The 22,171-nt window shown below is 43.0% G+C and overlaps 1 protein-coding gene across 1 annotated transcript in view; it reads right to left on the reverse strand.

Moving 5' to 3' along the window:
- The window catches only part of fstl5 (follistatin-like 5), a 495,975-nt gene that overhangs the window by 463,557 nt on the left and 10,247 nt on the right, over positions 1 to 22,171 (reverse strand). Inside the window, exon 2 of the mRNA XM_048607644.1 lies at positions 17,208 to 17,346. Coding sequence (XP_048463601.1) covers positions 17,208 to 17,346 — 139 coding nt within the window. The remainder of the gene's footprint in view (positions 1 to 17,207; positions 17,347 to 22,171) is intronic.

Raw genomic sequence — 22,171 nt, forward strand, 5'->3', positions numbered from 1 at the left:
TCAGCTTTCCTGCTCCTCTGATGCTGTTTGGCCTGCTGTGTTCATCCAGCTCTACACCTTGTTATCTCAGATTCTCCAGCATCGGCAGTCCCCACTATCTCAAAATAGTTAAGTGTTTGTTTTTAATTAGTGCAGACTTGATGGGCCAAATGGGCATTTTCTGTGCTATAGTCCTCTATGACTCTAGACCCACAGCAACATAGCTGACCCTTAACTCCTCTTTGAAATAGCTGACAAGCCGCTCAGTTCAGAGGCAACTACAGATGAGCAACAAACACTGGTCTTGCCAGGGATGGTATATCCCATGAAACAGTAAGTGATTTTATTTTTTTATACAAATGAAACCTTCAGACAGTTTATCAATAGGTATTCAGCTTGCCCAACAAATATGTCATTCATGCCACAGAAATCATTTGAGATTCTGATCCTGACATGTATATTCATACAGTTAATCCAATAGATATTAAGTTACTGTTAATTGAGTACTTTCGCTTTACTCATTCTAATCTTCTCTTTCCAATTAACTGCCTAGGAACCATGACACATTCAGTGAGTGTCAATGAGGTGAAATCCAAGGCCTCCTGATACTAAACCTTAGACTTTGTTATTTCTGGAGCACCCTATCAACAACGTTTAGAGGGAGGAAAAAGAGTTCAGGCCAATACTGCAAATCACAACAGCCCACTGTAAGCAGATCCAAGGGTCATATCTGTGAAAGAATCAACACAATGCAAGTTCGGGGCCCTGGTTGGGGATCTAGATCTGGTCATGGGGACAAGGGTATGAGCATTTGAGATCAAGGCAAGATGGAAAAGGTTCAGGGCGTGAGGTCATAAGGTAATCTGGTACCTCTAGGTCTGAAGAGGGAGGGTTTATTTGATTAACAACTGGAGGATGATTTTGTTCTCAAGCTAATCTTTTTCTTCTGGTGGTTGGATTACGGCTAGTGCTTATTGGTTTTGTGATAGTCACAGGCTACTTGAATAGAATTTGCTTCTGTTTCTTCTGTGGGCTAGATGAGTTCCTTATACATGTTATATGCATGGTGGGAAACTACAGAGGGAGCACAAGGGAGGGAAGGGATTAACAGTTTAGAACATTTTCAACCTTGAATCACATTCCTTTGTGTAATTATCCATAGGTTGTGAACTTATACTTTATGAAGCATTCAAGTTAAAGGTTTAACTTACAGCAATCATTAAGTTTGATTAAAGAAGTTGACTGCATTATTGATTCTTTTTCACATCGTGCCCCATTTGGGTAGTCGCACATTATCAGTGTTTCATCGCTTTCAATTTTCTATCATGACAATGCTGTCAAGTATGTACCAGTATGAATCATATCACTGTTTTCATTATCATAGTTGTTTTTCATTTTTCACCTTACTACAAATATATACACCTTGATGTAGTTTGTGATTTACTACATATTAGTCTACATAGGTTATACCACAGATAATCAAGATCAGTTGAGTTGGATAGCTTGAACTTTATTTGCAGCAATACCTATTTACAAGGCTATGATATCCTAAGACATACACACATGGTCTGGATTCTGTGCTTAACCAACTGACTACAGTGACTTCATTACACAGATAAAGTGAACGCAGGTGATGAGGTACTTTTATATTAGAATGTCATGTCATGATGTCATGCAACAGTATCAAAGGTATATGCATGTCAGATCTGGATTTTATGCCATATGTCACAACACACAGGAGAAAGTGTGCTAATACTCAAGTCTAACTACTTCCAAGATTATCACAAAGGTTTAAGGTTTATTCAAATTACTCAAGGTCCTTAATTTCCCTGTCTGATAAACTCAAGTTAATCAAAAGCACTGACCAGGTTTTTGTTCTTAACAAGAAACCATTCATGACAGATAATTTAGTTTCAACCACAGGCAAATAAAATATGAATTATCAACTTATAACTCTGCCCCATCTCAAACACCTACATAAACAGGTATTGATGTTGTGGGGTAGAACATAGAACAGTACAGCCCAGGAACGGGCCCTTCAGCTCACCATGTCTGAGCTGACCATGATGCCATTTAAACTACACCCATCTGCCTGTACATAGAACATATCCTTCTATTCCATGCCTACCCAGGTGTCTGTCCAAATTCCTCTTAAACATTGCTATCCATCTCCCCTAGTAGTGCCTTCCAGGCGCCTACTAGCATCTGTATTAAAAAAAACTTGCTTTGGACATCTCCTTTAACATTTCCCGTCTCACTTTAAACCTATGCTTTCTAGTATTTGAAATTTCCAAAGTCAGAAGTCACATGACACCAGGTTATAGTCCAACAGGTTTATTTGAAATCACAAGTTTTCAGAACGCTGCTCCTTCATCAGGCTACCTGGAGGGAAACACACAAGCCAAGAATATCTGGGCAGAAAGATAATGTCAAGATACTTCCAGGTCATTAAAAGTGTCAACAGATAAGTACAAATAGTGAGAGTGGAGTGTCGACAGGCTGAATAGCAAAGGTTTCAGGTGATCAAAAGTGTCAAACGGTGTGAATAAATAGCTGAATAACAAGTGAAGGGATGATCTATGAACTAACTAATTAAGGCAGAGAAATAATTGCAAAAAATCAAAAACCACCATCTTATCTGTTAGGTCATCCCTCAGCTTCAAAAGCTTGAGCGAAGAAAATCCAAATTTGTCCACCATTTCCTTACAAATAATATGCTCCAATCCAGGCAACATCAAGCATGTTCTCCAAAGTTTCCACATTCTTCCTATGGCTTGGTGACCTGATCTGCACACAATACTATTGATGTGGCCTAACTAAAATGTTATACAGCTGCAACATGACTTGCCAACTTTTATATTCAATGCCCCAACCAATGAAGGCAAGCATGCCACAGATGTTCTTTACCATCTTATCTACTTGCGTTGCCACTTTCAGGGAGCTATGGACTTGTACCCCAAGATTACAATGTATATCAAAGCTCCGAAGGGTCCTGACATTCACTGTCTACTTTCCTTGTGTATTTGATGTCCCAAAATGAATCAACTCACACATGTCTGGATTAAACTCCACCTACTATTTCTCTGCCCAACTTTCCAACTGATCTATATCCTGCTGAATCTTTTGACAATCTTTCTCGCTATGCACAACTCTAGCAACTTTCATATTGTCTCCAAGTTTACTAATCAGACCACCTACATTTTCATGAAATCATTTATTTTATATATACACAACAGAGGTCCCAGCTCTGATTCTGGCAGAACACCGTTGGTCACAGACCTACAGTCAGAAAACTCAGCCCTGATTCTCGCGGAACACCGTTGGTCACAGGCCTCCAGTCAGAAAACACCTATCCACAACAACTCTGTCTTTTATCACCAAGCCAATTTTGTATCAAACTTATTAATTCAACATGGATTCTATGTGACTTAATCTTCCAAGCCAGTTTCCAAGAGGGCCCTTGCCAAACTCTTCAGACAACATTCACTACCCCACCTCATCAATATTTGTCACTGCCTCGAAAAACCCAAATCAACTTTGTGAGACAAGACCTCACCCAAACAAAGCCATCTGACTATCTCTAATAAGTATTTTTTTTTTCAAATGAAAGTAAATTTTGTCCCTAAGAATCTTCTCCAATAATTTCCCCACCATTGATGTAAGGTCCACCTGCCTATAAATTCCTGAATTATCCCTGTTGCCCTTCTTAAACAAAGGAACAACAGTGGCTTTTCTTCAGTATTCTGTTGCCAGGACCTCACCTGTTGCTAAAGAGGATACAAGTATCTGTCAAGGCCTCAGCAATCTACTCCCTTATCTCCTTCAGTATCCTTGGATATATCCATCAGACCCTGGGGGACTTGTCTACCTTAATGTTTTTCAAGACACCAAACACCTCCACCTTGTTAATAATGACATGTCCTGGAATATTAAACTGACCCTTCCTAATCTTACCATCATCCATGTACTTCTCCTTGGCGAATACCAATGCAAAGTTCTTATTAAGGACCTCAGTCACTTTCCCTGGTTCCCTCCTTTTTCCTTCAGTGGACCAACCTTTTCCATATCTACTCTCTTGCTCCTACTACATGTATAAAATGCCTTGGGATTCTCCAAAATCCTACTTGCCAAGGACAAAGTGAAGGGGACTCATCCCTGGCCACCAGGCACATGGCCCATGATGGAACACTTAACAAGAATGATTGTAAAGTTGTTCTTTACTTCTTCATTTCCTGCCTTTACGTTCTATATTGTGGTTTATTTTTCTGTGTTATAAGATGGCGCCGGAAAATGGCAACAGTATACAACACTTTACACTGTATTTTGTAACAAAACACACATGACAATAAATAAATCAAATCAAATCATTTCATGGCCCCATTTCAGCCCTCCTAATACCTTGTTTAAACTCTTTCCTGCTTCCGTTATATTCCTTAAAGGCCTATCTGACCGCAATTTCCTAAACCCTTACATTTGCTCCATTTTTTCTTTTTGACTAATCTTTCAATTGCTCTTTTCAACCAAGGTTCCCAAATCTTGCCATCCTTGTCTTTCATAGAGTCATGGACTCCCAGATTCATGCAGCACAGACACAGACCCTTTGGTTCATGCTCAAAGGAACAATATTGGTCCTAAATTCTGATCCACTGGCCATTAAAAGACTCCCACATGTCAGATGTGGAATTGCTCTTGAACAGCCAACCCCAATTTAACTTCTCCAGTTTCCGCATAATACTGTTGTAATTAGTCTTCTCCCAATTTAGCACTTTCACCTAAGGACAAGTTTCATCCTTACTCATAGCTATTTGAAAATCCACAAAATTATGGTCACTGTTACCAAAATGGACCCCACTGAAACTTTAATCACTTGACCAGGCTCATTTCCCAATACAAGGTCGAGTGCCGCCCCGTCCCTAGTTGAATGATCTACATATTGTTTCAAGAAACCCTCATGGATGCACCTCCCTCGTGGATGCACCTAACAAATTCTGCTCCATCTAAGGCCCTGAAACTAAGGAAGTACCAGTCAATATTGGAGAGTTACAATCACCTACTGCAACAACTGTGTGGTTTTTATATCTTTCTATGATCTGCTTACATATCTGTTTCTCTACCTCCCGCTGGCTATTCAAAGGCCGATAGAACATAGAACTGTACAGCATAGGAATGGGCCCTATGGCCCATGATATTGTGTCAAATTAAACTAATCCCTTCTGCTTGCCCTTGGTCTGTATCCCTCCATTCCTCGCATATTCATGTCTTTATCTAAAAGTCCCTTAAATACCCCAATCGCATTCGCCTCCAACACCATCCCTGGCAGCATGTTACACATTCCTACCACACTCTAAAAAAACATGCCCCTCACATCTCCTTTGAACTTCCCGCTCACATCTTAAATGCATGCCCCTAATATTTGACATTTCAGCTCTGGGAAAAAGATTCTGACCATCAAGCATATCCACGTATCTCATAATTTTATAGACTTCTATCAAGTCTTTCCTTGGCCTCTGCCACTCCAGAGAAAACAACCAGGGTTTTTCTAGCCTCTCTTTATAGCTCATACCGTCTAATCCAGGCAGCATCCTGGTAAACCTCTTCTGCACCCTCTCCACAGCCTCCACATCCTTCCTGTAATGTGGCGACCAGAATTGAATGCAATACTCTCAGGGTGGCCTACCTAAAGTCTTATAAAGTTGCAACATGACATCCTGACTCTTGTACTCAATTCCCTGACCTATAAAGGCAAGCATGCCATATGCCTTCTTTACCACCCTATCTACTTGCGTGGCCACTTTCAGGGAGCTATGGACTTGAAAACCAAGATCCCCATTTACATCAATGCTATTCAGGGTCCTGCTATTAACTCTATACTTTTCCTTAACATTTGATCTCCCAAAGTGCAGCACCTCACACTTAAATGGATTAAACTCTATCTGCCATTTCTTCGTCCATATCTGCAACTGATCTATATCCCACTGTATCCTTTGCCAACATTCAACAATGTCCACAACTCCACCAATCTTTGTACCATCTGCAAACTTACTAACCCTCCCATCTACATTTTCATCCAAGTCATTTATATACATAACAAACAGTAGAGGTCCCAGTACGGATCCCTGTGGAACACCACTAGTCATGAACCTCCAGCCTGTAAACCACTCTTCCACCATGACTCTCTGTCTTCTATGAGCAAGCCAATTCTGAATCCACACAGCCAAGTCACCACGGATCCTATGCATCTTAATCTTCTGGTTAAGCCTACCATGACAGACCTTGTTGGAAGCCTTACTAAAATCCAAGTAAACAACATCCACTGCTCTACCTCATTGATCACCATTGTTACCTCCTCGAAAAATTCAATAAATTCAGTAAGATATGACCTGCCCTGCACAAAGCCACATTGACTGTCCTTAATTAGGCCATGCTCTTCCAAATGCGCGTAAATCCTATCCCTAAGAATTCTCTCCAATAGCTTCCCAGCCACCAATGTGAGACTCACCAGTCTATAGTTTCCTTATTTCCCCTCTTGAACAGAGGAACAACATTGGCTACTCATCAGTCCTCTGAAATTTCTCCAGTGGCTAGTGAGGATACAAAGGTTTTGGCCAAGGCTCCAGCAATCTCCTCTCTTGCCTCCCTGAAAAACCTGAGGTAGATGCCATCAGGCCCTGCCGACTTATCCACCTTAATGCTCTTCTAGAGACCCAACACCACTTCTTTCTTGATCTCCAAATGCCCTAGCATATTAGCATTCTCCACCACAAATCCCACTATCCTCCATATTCTGCTCCTGGGTGAATACCGACCCAAAGTACTCATTTAGGATGTCACCCACATCCTCTGCCTCCTAGCACAAGATTCCTCCTTTATCCATGAGTGATCCTATCTTCTCCCTAGTTAGCCACTTGTTTTTAATGCCTTGGGATTCTCTTTAACCCTACTTATCAAGATCATTTTACCCTATTTACTCTCAAATTCCCTGCTTGAGTTCTTCCTGGTTTTCTTTATATTTCTCACGGACCCTGTCCAATTTTAGCTTCCTAAACCTTATGTATGCTTCTTTTCCCCTTTTGACTGAATTCACAACCTTCCTCGTTATTCAGGGATCCCCTACCTTGCTATCCTTACTGGAACATGATGGTCCTGAACCCTCATCAGCAAGTCTTTAAACAATTCTCACATGTCAAATGTGGACTTGCCTGATAACAGGTCCTCCCAATTAACACTCCCTAGCTCCTGCCTAATACTGACGCAATTTGGTCTCCCCCAGTTTAGTAACTTCCCGTAAGGTCCTGACTTATCCTTCTTCATAGCCATCTTGAAACTTAAGCAGTTGTAATCAATGTTTCATAATATAACTCCATCCAGTGATTGCACCTTTCTTGTTCCAGTGTTCTCTGCATATGGACTCACTACATGAGCCCTCCGAGATGTCCTCTCTTAGTGCATCTGTGACATTCTCCTTAATTAGTAATGCAAATCACCCACCCTATTTACATCCCTCTGTATCACACCTGAAACATCGAAACTCTAAAAATGTTGAGCTGCCAGTCCTGCCCTTCTCTCAACCAAGTTTTTGTAATATTTGCAACATCATAGTTCCATGTATTAATCTAAGTTCTAAGCTCATCTGCCTTACCTGGTATACTCATTGCATTGAAATAAATACAACTCAGACCACCACTTCCTGTTCATCCTATTAGACTTACTTGATTTAATCTCTACCTTCTCCTCAAATCAGTGCAGTCTTTTTTTTGCAAAAAATCTACTTTATTCATGAAAAAATTATTTAAGTACATTCACAGTTACAAAAGCAATTTGATTCTGTAGTCTTTGTAGATAGAGAACAACAAACATTGGGGTTTCACTTTCTCAATAGTTGCAACAGACACAGAGATATTGTTTAAATACGCATGATATAATTTGTATCCATTTGAGGCACAGGCGGGTGGGGAGGGGGTTCCAATAGTTGAATGGACCTCCATCATACTTTGGCAAAAAGACCTTAGGTGGTTGGTTTTCCACACTGTGCCTTGGCAGTAGCTGCCCCAAGCTTTAGTCGATCCCTCAGCGTGTAGTCCTGAACTTTGGAATGTGCAAGTCTGCAACACTCGATCAAGGTCAACACTTTGCACTAGAAGACCAACAAGTTTCAGGCAAACCAAAGAGCATCTTTCAGATGGTCTTCCAGGTGCAGTTGATGTTTGGCTTGGAGTGAGTCCTGGGTTACAGATGGTAGAGCACAGATTCCTGCATCAAGGAGTTGCTCAGGATGAACCTCAACAAAAACCACTGCATCTCTGTCCAGACTTCCTTTGCATTGGCACATTGCAGAAGGAGATGTGTGAAAATCTCTTCCCCCACCCACCGAGCTGCTTTGAGGACAGCATGCATTGGCACAGAGAGATTGGCATGCATGAAAGATCTCACTGGTAACACTCTTCTCACCAACAACCAAATGACATTTTGGTGCATGTTGGAAAGTTCTGACGATGAGGCATTCTACCAAATGACTTTGACAGTCTGCTTAGGGAACCACCTGACAGGATCAACCCTCTCCTTTTCCAGCAAGCTTTCAAAGATGCTACTTGTTGACCACTGCCTGCAGGACGTGTGGTCAAAAGGTATTTTCCTTCACAAATTTTCCACAAGTGACAGAAGCCACTTAGTGTTCTACAGCAACAAGGCCAGTTCTATCCTTTGCAACACTGGGGACAGGTAGAACCTCAGTATGTAGTGACACTTGGTGTTTGCATCCATGAACAGTTTGATGCAGCCATACATGAAGATGGTGGGTGTTGGGTATATTCTTTCTACCCTTATCTGGAGTTTTATACATGGTGTCCCTTTGGACACAGTTCATCTTTGACCTCCAGATGAAGTGGAAGACGGCTTGAGTGGCTACAGTGGCGCAGGCTTGGGGGAATAGGCCAGACCTACACCATGAACAACAACACCAAGATTACCTGACCTGGATTTTACCCACAGTGGAGAGGGAGCCGTTCTCTTCTCTGTCTACGCTGACCTATCACTTTGATTTCCATCTCCCAGCCACATTAGTTTAAACCCTCCCGAGTGGCACCAAGTCCTAAGCAATCTCCTTCTCAGTCATGATGAGTGATCCGACTTGTCCCAGGTTCCTCCTCAGTTGCTTGCCGACGCAACTCCGCCCACCGCTGACACCAACGCAACCCTGCCCACAGCCGACATAGCTCCGCCCACCGCCAGCAGCTCCACTCAGCCCTGCCGAGTCTTCACCATCCCCCCAGACCTCCCCCTTACTGATGATGAACAGTCAGTCCTCAGTAAAGGGCTCACCTTTGTCCCCCTCCACCCACACATCAACGAATATCGGTCATGTTTGGACATAGAGCAGTTTTTCCGCCGCCTCTGGCTCCAAGCTTACTCCTTCAACCATGAACCTAACCCTCCCTCGACTGACCCCTTCTCCCGCCTCCAACACACCCCTTCCTCCTGGACACCACCCCAAGGACTCCTACCCTCCCTTGACCTCTTCATCTCCAACTGCCCTCGAGCCATCAATCACCTCAACCTCTCCACCCCTCTCACCCACTCCAACTTCTCTCCCGCAGAACGTGCAGCCCTCCGCTCCAATCCCAACCTCACCATAAAACCCGCAGACAAGGGAGGCGTAGTTGCTGTATGGCACACTGGCCTCTACAATCGCCGAGGCCAGATGCCAACTCTCCGACACCTCCTCCTACTGCCCCCTCGATCGTGACCCCACCCCCGAGCACCAAACCAACATCTCCCAAACCATCCATGGCCTCCAACCTCATTGTTCCCCAACCCCGCACCGCCCGCTTCTATCTCTTTCCCAAAATCCACAAACCTGACTGCCCTGGTCGACCCATTGTCTCTGCCTGCTCCTGCCCCACCGAACATATCTCCACCAAAGACATTTTTCCCTCCCCACCCTTATCTGCTTTCCAGAGGGACCACTCTCTCCAGGACTCCCTTGTCCACTCCACACTCCACTCCAGCCCCACCTCACCCGGCACTTTTCCCTGCAACCGCAGGAAGTGCTACACCTGCCCCCACACCTCCTCCCTCACCCCTATCCCAGGCCTCAAGAAGACTTTCCACATCAAGCAGATGTTCACCTGCACATCTGCTAATGTGGTATACTGCATCCGCTGTACCCATTGTGGCCTCCTCTACATCAGGGAAACCAAGCGGAGGCTTGGGGACCGCTTTGCGGAACACCTACGCTTGGTTCGCAATAAACTGCACCTCCCAGTCGCGAACCATTTCAACTCCCCCTCCCATTCCTCAGACGACATGTCCATCCTGGGCCTCCTGCAGTGCCACAATGATGCCTGCAGAAGGTTGCAGGAACAGCAACTCATTCCGCTTGGGAACCCTGCAGCCCAATGGTATCAATGTGGATTTCACAAGCTTCAAAATCTCCCCTCCCCCTACCGCATCCCAAAACCAGCCCAGCTCGTCCCCGCCTCCCTAACCTGTTCTTCCTCCCACCTATCCCCCTCCTCCCACCTCAAGCTGCACCCCCATTTCCTACCTACTAACCTCATCCCGCCCCCTTGACCTGTCCGTCCTCCCTGGACTGGCCTATCTCCTCCCTACCTCCCCACCTACACTCACCTTTACTGGCTCCAACCCCGCCTCTTTGACCTGTCTGTTTCCTCTCCACCTATCTTCTCCTCTACCCATCTTCTATCCACCTCCCCCTCTCTCCCTATTTATTTCAGAACCCCCTTCCCCTCCCCCATTTCTGATGAAGGGTCTAGGCCTGAAACGTCAGCCTTCCTGCTCCTGTGATGCTGCTTGGCCTGCTGTGTTCATCCAGCTCTGTACCTGGTTGTCTCAGATTTTCCAGCATCTGCAGTTCCTACTATCTCTGATTTAATGAGGTGCCCTTTTGCTTCTTGAGAACTTCGGATCTGTAATCTTCTTCTTTACTGCAGCCTCAGAGCAGTTGCTACTCTAATTATTCAGTCTCTCAATCACAGTAAAAGGCAGTAGCTTAAAGTTAAATGGTCAGTTAGAATGGCTAGCTATCTCCCAACATTTTAAGACTATAAGAAATATGAACAGGAGTAGGCCAGTTAACCCCTGGAGCCTGTTCCACCATTCAATAAGATCACGACTTGACATTCCTCACATTCGTTTTCTTGCCCTATCTCTACAACCCTTGATTCCCCCACTGATCAGGAATTTATCTACCTCAGCCTTAAATATACAAGGACTCTTCCCCCAAAAGCTATCTGTGGCAAGGAGTCCCAAAGACTCTCAAACTTCAAAGAAGAAATTGCTCCTCATTGCAGTCTTAAATTGACACCAGCAGAGGGCGATAGAGAGGAAGAGGCATCACTTTGGTGCATACATTAGATCTTGGAAGCAGTCACCTGCACTAAAAAATGGATCATCTGGCAACAGCTGGTGTCCAGCAGAAGGAACAGTGTCCAGGAAAGGGGAACTGGGAGAGGGAGGGGAGACTTTGGTGCATGCATTAGAGCCTGAAAGCTGTCATCTGCATTGGAGAGTGGAATGTTGTAGGCCTGGCATCAAGCAGTACTTAAGCCCTAAACATTACATCACTGTAGTGTTCTTTGCTCTTCCTCCTCCCAAAAACAAAGGCGAAGAGGCATATGCTATTGAAAATTTGCTGGTAGCAGAGTGAGAAGTTAGACATTGGCTCAAGAGGCTTCAGTAAGCAACAGTTCAGCAAACAGTACAGATAAAGGTCAGGTAAAGTCCTTTTAACTTTCGTCTTTAGTCTAGAGCATTTAAAGATGATAGTTAGGGCAGCGGCATGCTCCTCCTGCAAATGTGGGAGCTCAGGGTGGCATCCATCATCCCTGATGACTACATCAGTGGGATGTGTACCCAGCTGCAGCTCCTGGGAAATTGTATTAGGGAGCTGGAGCTACAGCTGGAACTGGATGCCCTCAGGATCATCCAAGATGCTGAGCACATCATAGATAAAAGAGTTCTAGTTGAGGTGGTCACACCCAAGGTGCAGGCGGAGAGTAGCTGGGTGACAACCAGGAAAGGCAAAGGGAGTAGGCAGAGATTGCAGGAATTGGCTGTGGCCATTCCCCTCAAATAAGCATACCATTTTGGATACTGTTCGGAGCAAATTTTGATGGAATTAGACAGGAGCTTGCAGGTGTTCATCAGAGCAGGAGAGTCGATGTTTCAAGTCAGGATTCTCCTGCTCATCGGACGCTGCCTGACCTGCTGTGTTCCTCCAGCTCCACATTGTATTGACTCTGACTCCAGCATCTGCAGTTCTCGCTACCTCTGAGGGGTTCATTGGAATATGTTTGTTTGCAGGCAAAGGGACCTCTGGCAACTTTTACAAGTGTGACAGCTAGAGTTCAAGGTCTATATGTTCCTGTGAGGGTGAAGGTCAAGGTTGCAGGAGTACCGAACCCTGGATGACAAGAGATATTGAGGCTTTGACCAGAAAAAAAAAAGAGAGACGTGGCTCAGGAACAGGCAGGATCAAGCGATCAAGGGAATCCCTGGGAGGTATATAAGGGATACTGGAGTTTACTGAAGAAGGAAATCAGGAGGGCAAAAAAAAAAAAAGGGGGCACAAGATAGTTTTGGCTGAGAACATTAAAAGAATCTCTTTGGATTCACCCTGAAGGAAAAAGAATAGCTAGAGAGAGAAGAGGACACTTCAAGGACCAAAGTGGACATGTATGTGTGGAACTGGAGGAGATGAATGAGATCCTCAATGAATAATTCTCCTCTGTGCTTATTGTGGAGAAAGACAAGAAGACTTGGGAACTTGGGGAAGTTAGTGGCAATATCTTGGGGACAATCCATATCAGAGTCGATGAGGTATTGGAAGTATTAGAATGTATAAAGATGGATAAATCTCCTGGTCCTGATCAGATGTCCAAGAACCCCACAAGAAGCTAGAGAAGAAATTAGGGGGGCCCCAACTGATATATTTGCATCATTGTTAGCCACAGGTGAGGTCCCAGAAGACTGGAGGGTAGCGAATGTTGTGCAAGAAAGGCTGCAAACAGAAACCTGGAAATTACAAACCAGTAAGCCTAACATCTGTGATAGGTAAGTTATTTGAGAAGATTCTAAGGAATAAGATAGACATGCATTTGGAAAGACAGGGTTTGATTAGGAGTAGCCAGCATGGCTTTATGCATGGGAGATCATGCCTCACAAATTTGTTCTTTGATGAAGTGACCAGGAAGGTTGATGAGGGCAGGGCAGTAGACCTAGTCTATATGGATTTCAGTAAGGCCTTTGATAAATTTCCACATGGAGGGCTGCTCTGGAAGGTTAGATTGCAAGGAATCCAGGGAGAGCCGGCAAATTGGCTTGATGGTAGGAAGCAGTGAATAATAGTGGAAGCATGCTTGTTGGACTGGAAGCCTGTGACTAGTGGTGTGCCACATAGGTCAATTCTGGATCCATTGCTGTTTGTATTCAGCATGATTAGTAAGTTTGCAGATGACACTGAAATAGGCGGCATCGTGGACAGTGAGGAAGGTTACCAGAAATTGCAGCAGGATTTTGATCAGCTGGGGAAGTGGGCCGAGAAATGGCAAATGGAGTTTAATATAGATAAGTGTGATGTGTTGCATTTTGGAAAATCAAATCAAGGTAGGAGTTTTGTGGTGACTGCTAGGGTCTTAAGGTATGGAACAGAGGGACCTTGGAGTTTAGGTGCACGGTTCTCTGAAAGTGGAGTCACAGGTAGACAGGGCGGTGAAGGCGGCTTTTGGCACACTGGCCTTCATCAGTCAGGGCATTGAGTATAGAAGTTGGGAAGTTATGTTGCAGTTGTACAGGACTTTGGTGAGGTTGCACTTGGAGTACGGTGTTCAGTGTTGGTTACCTTGCTATAGGAAGAATGTTATTAAACCAGAAAAAAAAAAAAAAAAAATGTGAATAAGAAGTTTACGAGGATGCTGCCACAACTCACTGGACTGAGTTACAGGGAGATGTTGGACAACTTAGGACATTTTTCTTTAGAGTGTAGGAGACTGAGGCAGGATCTTAAAGAAGTGTGTAAGATCATGAGGGGCACTCAGTCTTTTTCCAAGGGTTGGAGAATCAAGAACTAGAGGGCATCAGTTTAGGGTAAGAGGGGAACGAATACATGGGAACCTGAGGGGAAACCTTTTTACACAGTGGGTGGTACATATATGGAATGAGCTACCAGTGGAAATGGTTGAGGCGGGTAAACTGACAACATTTAAAAGGCATTTGGACAAATACATGGATAGGAAAGGTTTAGAACAATATAGGCCAAGTGCAGGGAAATGGGGTTAGCGTGGATAGACATTTTGGCCGGCATGGACTAATTTGGGTAAAGGGCCTGTCTCTGTGCTGTAGGACTCTATGACAACCATTTATGCTGAGGCTGTGACTTTTGGTCCGAGATTCTCACAAGGGAAACATCCTCTCAGCAGTTACCCTATCAAGCCCCTTAAGAATCCTTTGGTTTCATTGAGATCACCTCTCATTCTTCTAAACTCCAGTGAATAGACCTGTTTAGCCTTTGGTCAAAAGACAATCCCTCCATACAAGGGATAATACGTTACTTCTCTGCAAGGAGAGATAGATCTTTTTTAGGGTCTGGAGCCTTTCTGCCACTGCCTATACATACACAGGTTATCCACCTGCCCAGGAGCCAATCATAGAGTTGCTGTCATACTAATAACTCCTGCCCTACACAACTGGTGCTCCTGATTGATAACCTGACTCAAATAGCTGTTTCTGGGCAAAACTGCCCCTGAACACACATCCACGGTGCTGATCAATCTCCAGTGTTTTCCGCCACTGCTTGAACAAAGCAACTTGCGACTATGACTCAGAATGTGGTCCGATAACTTATTCTTAAACTATAAGATTACCTTCCACAGTTTCCTTAGTTTAAAGCAGTATCATTTTCCCATGTTGACCACAATCCGAATAAAGAAAAATAAAAAGATGTGGTATTTACCCATCATACAACAAACCTGTCAAACAGTAACTTATTCAAAGGTGAGACTCCAAAGTTACAAATAGATCTGGTGACCTGTCAGATAATTCCCAATAGTATTCAGCATTCTATTTGCAAAAGAAAACCACTGCAAAATCTGAACCATCAATAAATGATCCTGGAAATGCTCAATGGGTCTAGCAACATCTGTGAAGAGACAAACAGCTAAAATTTCCAGTTAATCCACATGTAAGGACTTTTTGGTCTTTGAACAAGACCATAGTAAAAACCTTGGGTAGAATAGGTTCCCTTAAACGATCGATACTAAGGCATTGAAAGGGTGGAGAGGAGTGAGGAGTGCCACAAGATCAATTTACAGTTTAAAATATCATAATTTCTCAGATGTGCTCAAATAGCTGGATCTTTAGTAATGCAAACATAGGAGTGATTTGATCAATGTTTGTAAAATAATTAAAGGGACTTTAAATATGGTTTACGGTGTACTGATTGTTCCAACTGCTTTGGTTAGTGAGGGCCAGAGGTCATGGATTACAAGTTATCTAAGAGTAGAACCAGATGTACATTGCTGGTTCTTCTTATCCATAAGAATAAAGTGCTTGGTGAACCTCTTGCAAGATCAGGAGATGGATGAAAATTTGCAGATTTCCTTCAAGTAGGCACTGGACCTCTTTCTGGTGACAGAGATCTTGTGCTTTGTGTCCAAGACACAAATAAGTAAGTGAGTCAGGGCCAGTCTAATATCTTAAACCAATTATGATACCTAAGGTGATTAGAGAAAAATGTCTGTACCTTTCTCCTCCAATTGCTCTGGGATTTTATTTGCTTTTATCTCTCTCAGGAGATTATGTGGCTTTTTGTGTGTGGGTGTGGAAAAACAACAACGTAGGACATGCCGACTGGAGGAGCAGGCGTTTTCCTGTCCACATTTTTACAAATAAAAAAAAGTGAGGAAGAGACCATAGAGACTAAAATTAATTGATTTAAACATAACTGCCGATTTCTGTTCGGTGAAGCATTTAAAGTTAATAAACCTTCAAGCATTCATTCTACTTGATTATATTCTCATTGACCTGGTGTCTTCTCTCAGATTCATAACCTCACTTTTTATCACTACTTTGTAGTGAATTTAGTATTAGAGAAGGTTGGTATTTTCTGCTGAAAATCAGTTTTGCTAAAAGGTGATCGACATGAAAAAAAAATAACTTTTTGTCCCACAGATGCTACATCATGTACTTAGAGTTTACAACATATCATGATTTCACTTCCAACATCTGCAATATTTTATTTTTGCGTTTGTTCCCTGGATTTAATTTTATTTTGCAATCAGTCTCAAGTCTGGATTCATTTGACAAATCAGAAACTGGTCTTATCACACTCTCAAGTCATTGACCCATTGAACCAAGACCACTCACTCAGAATTAAATAATTCACTTTGTGCCTTCAACTTGAATTTGATTTTAATGTTTTTTGGGATCATGTCACCATCACTTGGTATGATCTTTCCATGCTGCAAATCTGGCCACCAGACTTAAGGGGTTATGCATTTTGCTTAGAATTTGGCTCAGCATTTTAAGGACTTTGGGTTTCTTCTTTAACTATTTTGTTGCATACTTTTATGAATGTATCTGAAAGATATACTTTTCCATGCTTTTGTAGTTTGAAGATTTTGTACATGAGGTTTTCCCACATGCATGCCATGTCTGGTATTAGCACTAATAGGCATGTTAAAGCCATTTTCAAGAACCAAAGGCAGTTACAAGGTAACTATACTTGGCATAACAAATCATGATAACATCAGGTTTCATGTGAAAAATAGCTAAATTTGTAATGTCACTGAGTAGCAATACAATGGGATTTCCCATTAATTCTGGGCCCAATTCATTCCCTGAAAAGAAACATGAAACAATTTAGTTGCCATACTTTATTGAAAAATAAACTAGTAAATGATATTTTGTGCAGCTCAATGGACTGCCTTCTTTTACACTTGAAGGAAAAGTACTTATTTTAATGAATCAATACCACTTGAAGATGTAAGATTCATAATCATTACAACTATAGGAAGGATGTCAATCCAGTACCTTATTGTATAATGGTGTAAATGTCTCAACTGTACAATTTTGAACAATATTTCATCTAATACAACACAGAATACTATCAATTCATGATCTTCTAAATTCTTTTAGAACTAAAAAAAAAATTAACTTTAGCACAGAAAAACTGCATTGAACGAACAATAAATAAAACATAATGCAAGAAATACCTTATGTCGCAAACGCACTAAAGGCAGATAATGTTTTGGATCATATCCTTCTTTAGTCGGCCATCCCTCTGCATTCAGTAAGATATTGCTAAGTAATAAAAATACTGACCACGAGTCTGGTGTCATCATTGATCTATGGCTGAAAGAGACAAGATAATTTAAAAAAAAACAATAATTTAACACAAACACTTGTACAAGAGTCAGTTATGAAGTGAATACCTATCATAAATAGAGGCGTTGATTGTAAAAGCCAGGAAACTGTGCTTAAACCTTTAAAGGACGATATGACAGTTCTTGAGAGGATGCAGAGATTTCCCAGAATGGACTGGGATTTCAGCTTGTTAAAATCCTGTACTAAACCATCACCTTCCTTTCCTGAGTCTATGCCCCGAAGGTTTAGAAATTGTACTCCAGTACTTATTCACAAGCATTACACCAGCTTTTAACTGACAGCAGCCTTACCAAGCCATTTCTGCTTCAGGAACCCTCTCCTTCCTCCCATACGCCACTTCTGCCCTGACCCACCAAGCTCCAGTCTTGCTCAGCTACATTAAGAAATACTGCTTGTGAGTTTTCAACCATCACTCTCTCAGCAGCAGCGAAGCATTAATGCTTGCAGGCTTATTGCAAGTTCCTCACATCTTACCCTAGCAGGCAGCCATTGACCTTCCCATTTTCTCAGCTTTGCAAGACATCTTCTGCATCCTGACTGCAATGCTTAACTGTCTACAATTCATTGAACTCTTTCCCAAGTTCTAACAGCTGAGTCAATCAGCTTCTCTTGGCTCCTCTCTCCTACACAGAATCTGTTCACGCCTCCACTGCAGTACAGCTAAGTGCAGCACTCCCAACATGGAATCTATTTTTTGCTATCTCCCTCTCACACTGTCACAAATCCTCACTCACTGCCTCTAACTTCAGGCTCCTTTTTCAGTGACCGCCAAACTTTCCTGAGTAACCCATCAAAAACCTTACCGTTAGCCAATTATTACAATAACTGTTGGGTAGAATTGCATATTACTAATGTTTTGAAACAGTCAAATGTAGCACTGTTGAGCCTACTGTATGCCAAAGGCACAGCAGGAAATGGACGATATCACAAGCCACAGAAAAAAGTTGAGCTGGTATTGTTCTTCTTGGGCCAAAGGATCGCAAGAAACTTAATACAGGTTTAGCAGATTATGACAGGATTAGATAAAAGAAAGTTGTTCAAGAATCGATGGTACAAGGACTAGGGTAAACACAGGAAGAGGAGTAGGCCATTCAGTCCCTCAAGAGTGCTCTACCACTCAAAGAGATCATGGCAGATTTGTGGCCTAACATCACATACCTGCCTTTGGCCCATAACCCTTAATACCGTTACTTAAAAAAAAAACTCAAATTTAGAATTAGCAACTGATCCAGCATCAACTTCTGTTTGTGGAAGAGAGTTCCACAACCTACCAACCTTTGTGTGTAGAAGCGCTTACTCATCTCTCCTTCTTCCCCAAAACCCCAACACATGGAAGTAATTTACATCACGTTTGTGGTTCACTAGAACATGGTGGACAGAGGGTAAACTTAAACAAATATTTTATTGTGCATCCTCTCAGCTTTTAACTGTCTCTCCTAGCTCCCACCTCTGGGTCACCTGACCCACTCCCTTAAAGGAGCAATATGTACCCAACAACACATAACACTCTTCCCTTTCTCTTTATTTCAATACCCCCCCTTAAAAATTATAACTATTAGACAGGCATTATAACTAACATATATCAGGAATATTTACAAAAAAAGGAAGTGAAAATAATCCTTCCGTGGTCTATATGAACACGATCAGTCTCTTAGGAGGATGGCAATTCATAGAAGACATTCATCTCATCTCAGGAACCTTTTCCAGTGCAGTCTCTTGGGCTTCCAGAAGTTCCTGTTGTTCCGCAGATACAGCTGTCTCCGATTGAGGTCCCGGAGGACTGGAGAATTGCTAATGTTGTCCCCTTGTTTAAGAAGGGTAGCAAGGATAATCCAGGTAATTATAGACCAGTGAGCTTGATGTCAGTGGTAGGGAAGCTGCTGGAGAAGATACTGAGGGATAGGGTCTATTTACATTTGGAAGAAAATGGGCTTATTAGTGATAGGCAGCATGGTTTAGTCCAGGGAAGGTCATGTCTTACCAACTTGATAGAATTCTTTAAGGAAGTGACAAAGTTGATAGATGAGGGAAAGGCTGTAGATGTCATATACATGGACTTCAGTAAGGCGTTTAATAAGGTTTCCCATGGTAGGCTGATGGAGAAAAGTGAAGTCACATGGGGTCCAGGGTGTACTAGCTAGATGGATAGAGAACTGGCTGGGCAACAGGAGACAGAGGTTGTAGTGGAAGGGAGTTTCTCAAGATGGAGAACTGTGACCAGTGGTGTTCCACAGGGATCTATATTGGGACCACTGTTGTTTGTGATATACATAAAATGATCTGGTGGAAGGTATAGATGGTCCGATTAGCAAGTTTGCAGATGACACTAAGATTGGTGGAGTAGCAGATAGTGAAGGGGACTGTCAGAGAATGCAGCAGAATATAGATAGATTGGAGAGTTGGGCGGAAAAATGGCAGATGGAGTTCAATCCAGGCAAATGCGAGGTGATGCATTTTGGAAGAGCACACTATGTGGTAAATGGAAAAGCCCTGGGGAAAATTGATGCACAGAGATCTGGGTGTTCAGGTCCATTGTACCCTGAAGGTGGCAATGCAGGTGGATAGAGTGGTCAAGAAGGCCTATGGCATGCCTTCATTCATCAGACAGGGTTTTGAGTACAAGAGTTGGCAGGTCATGTTACAGTTGTATAGGACTTTGGTTCGACCACATTTGGAATACTGCGTACAGTTCTGGTTGCCACATTCCAAAGCATCCCGCATCCTTTTGGTAAAGGGTGCAGAGGAGGTTCACCAGGATGTTGCCTGGTATGGAGGGTGCTAGCTATGAAGACAGGTTGAGTAGATTAGGATTATTTACATTAGAAAGACAGAGGTTGAGGAGGGAACCTGATTGAGGTCTACTAAATCATGAGAGATATAGACAGGGTGGATAGCAAGAAGCTTTTCTCCCCCCGCCACCCGGACTAGGGGACTCAATTACTAGGGGGGTCACGATTTCAAGGAGAGAGGGGAAAAGTTTAAGGAAGATATGCATGGAAAGTTCTTTACGCAGAGGGTATTGGGTGCCTGGAACATGTTGCCAGCAGCGGTGGTAGAGGCAGGCACGATAGTGTCATTTAAGATTTATCTAGACAGATAAATGAATGGGCAGGGAGCAGAGGGATACAGAAAATTACAGCACAGGAACAGGCTCTTTGTTCTTTAATTGGCTGTTGTTGCCCTGTGACACTGCCATTGTCTCCTCCCTGGGTATGGTCAACCCTGGCTTGGAGATACGACATGGTCGATACCACTTGCATAATCTGAACTGGCTCAGAGTCGGAGGATCATCCCCCTGTTGGTGAGGATTGGCAAAAAAAAGTTAGTTTTTATGTCTCCTCCAGACCAGATTATCCCTAGTCTGCATCATATGACAATAATCCTGTTTGATCCATCACCACCCCAGTATCCAATTTTCCAGAGGTATGCTTCCAGGCCAACATAGTCTCATCCTTGGGATACTCTTGGCCTGGAGTTTCCTGCCCTTCTGACTATATGTGCTTCTTCATTTTGGTCTACCACCATTCCCGTCTCTTGAGTCTCAGCTGCCAACTGAACGTTAAGGATGCTGGTGAGCATTGGCCCACCTGGTGTGGCATGTTCCTGTACGTGCTGAGGAGCGTATTGAGTACCCTCCCTTTGGAGGTCTTTAGGGCCTGCTTCAAGTTTGTACAAATCTGTGGGCCATTTGTCACAGGAAGATAAAGAGCCAATCGCACATGTCTGACTGATTTTCTAGGTATTCTTTGAACTCTTGCTACATACCAGGGAAGTGAGGGACTACTGTCACTCATGACTGGTTTGGGGTTTCTGAACTCAGCAAATATTTCATTGAGTCGGTCTGTTGTTGCCTCCATTGATACCAATTTCATGACTGCTGTGGTGATTGAGCCCATTTCCATTGGTGTAGGGGGAAAACCAACAAGGAGCAGGATTCGCATGATCCCACTTTCTCCTCAATCAGGAAGTCCACCTTCAGCCACCAAATGGTTCCCAACTACTTCCTTTGTTTGCACCATGTCTTGGTGCACATATTCCAGTATCTTTCCTCTTAATAGGGGAAGGATAACAACTGTCATTCCCTGCATTAAACACTCATCTGACAAGGACAACTCCCACCTCCTAGAAAGGTAAGGATGTAATTCTGAGTGGTTTCTATAACAAGTCCATCTTTAGGCTCAAGACTGGATCATTCCAGATAGCATTCTGTACCTTACTCATTGACACCAATACCTTGTCTTCCTGGAAAAGTAGGTAAATTGTCAAGTTCCAGTTGGGAACATCCTTAATTTCTGGTAGTGGTAACATTAAAACATCTACATTGCCATGCTTCTCCAACTGTTGGTATCTGACTTCATATGTGTAGACTGACAAAGCCAGTACCCATCTCTGCAGACATGCTGCCACCATTGACAGTATTCTTGTATATGGGTAGAAAATGAAGGTTAGCGGCCTATGGTTTGTCAGCAACAAAGTGCCTGCCAGAAAACAAGCAGGTGAGCTTCTTAATAGTGGACATGCCCAACAGTTCCTTTTCCATTTGGGGTATATTTCCTCCTGTCTTTGTTAGTGACCTCTATGCAGCATCAACTCTATAAAAAAGTTAAGGCATCAAACACCAACTGCATTAGAACCTCAGGTTGAAAGGAGTAAACACTTCTGAACTTTATATGGCATGTTTCATCTCCTGGTAAGCCTCCTCACAATCCTGGGTCCACTTCCAGGGTTGCACTTCTCCTAGCAACCACGCAGGGGTTTTAGCACAGTTGCCAGATCAGACACAAACTTACCA

This window comes from Rhincodon typus, chromosome 1 (assembly GCF_021869965.1).
Source record: "Rhincodon typus isolate 14 chromosome 1, sRhiTyp1.1, whole genome shotgun sequence".
NCBI classification, from domain to species: Eukaryota; Metazoa; Chordata; class Chondrichthyes; order Orectolobiformes; family Rhincodontidae; genus Rhincodon; species Rhincodon typus.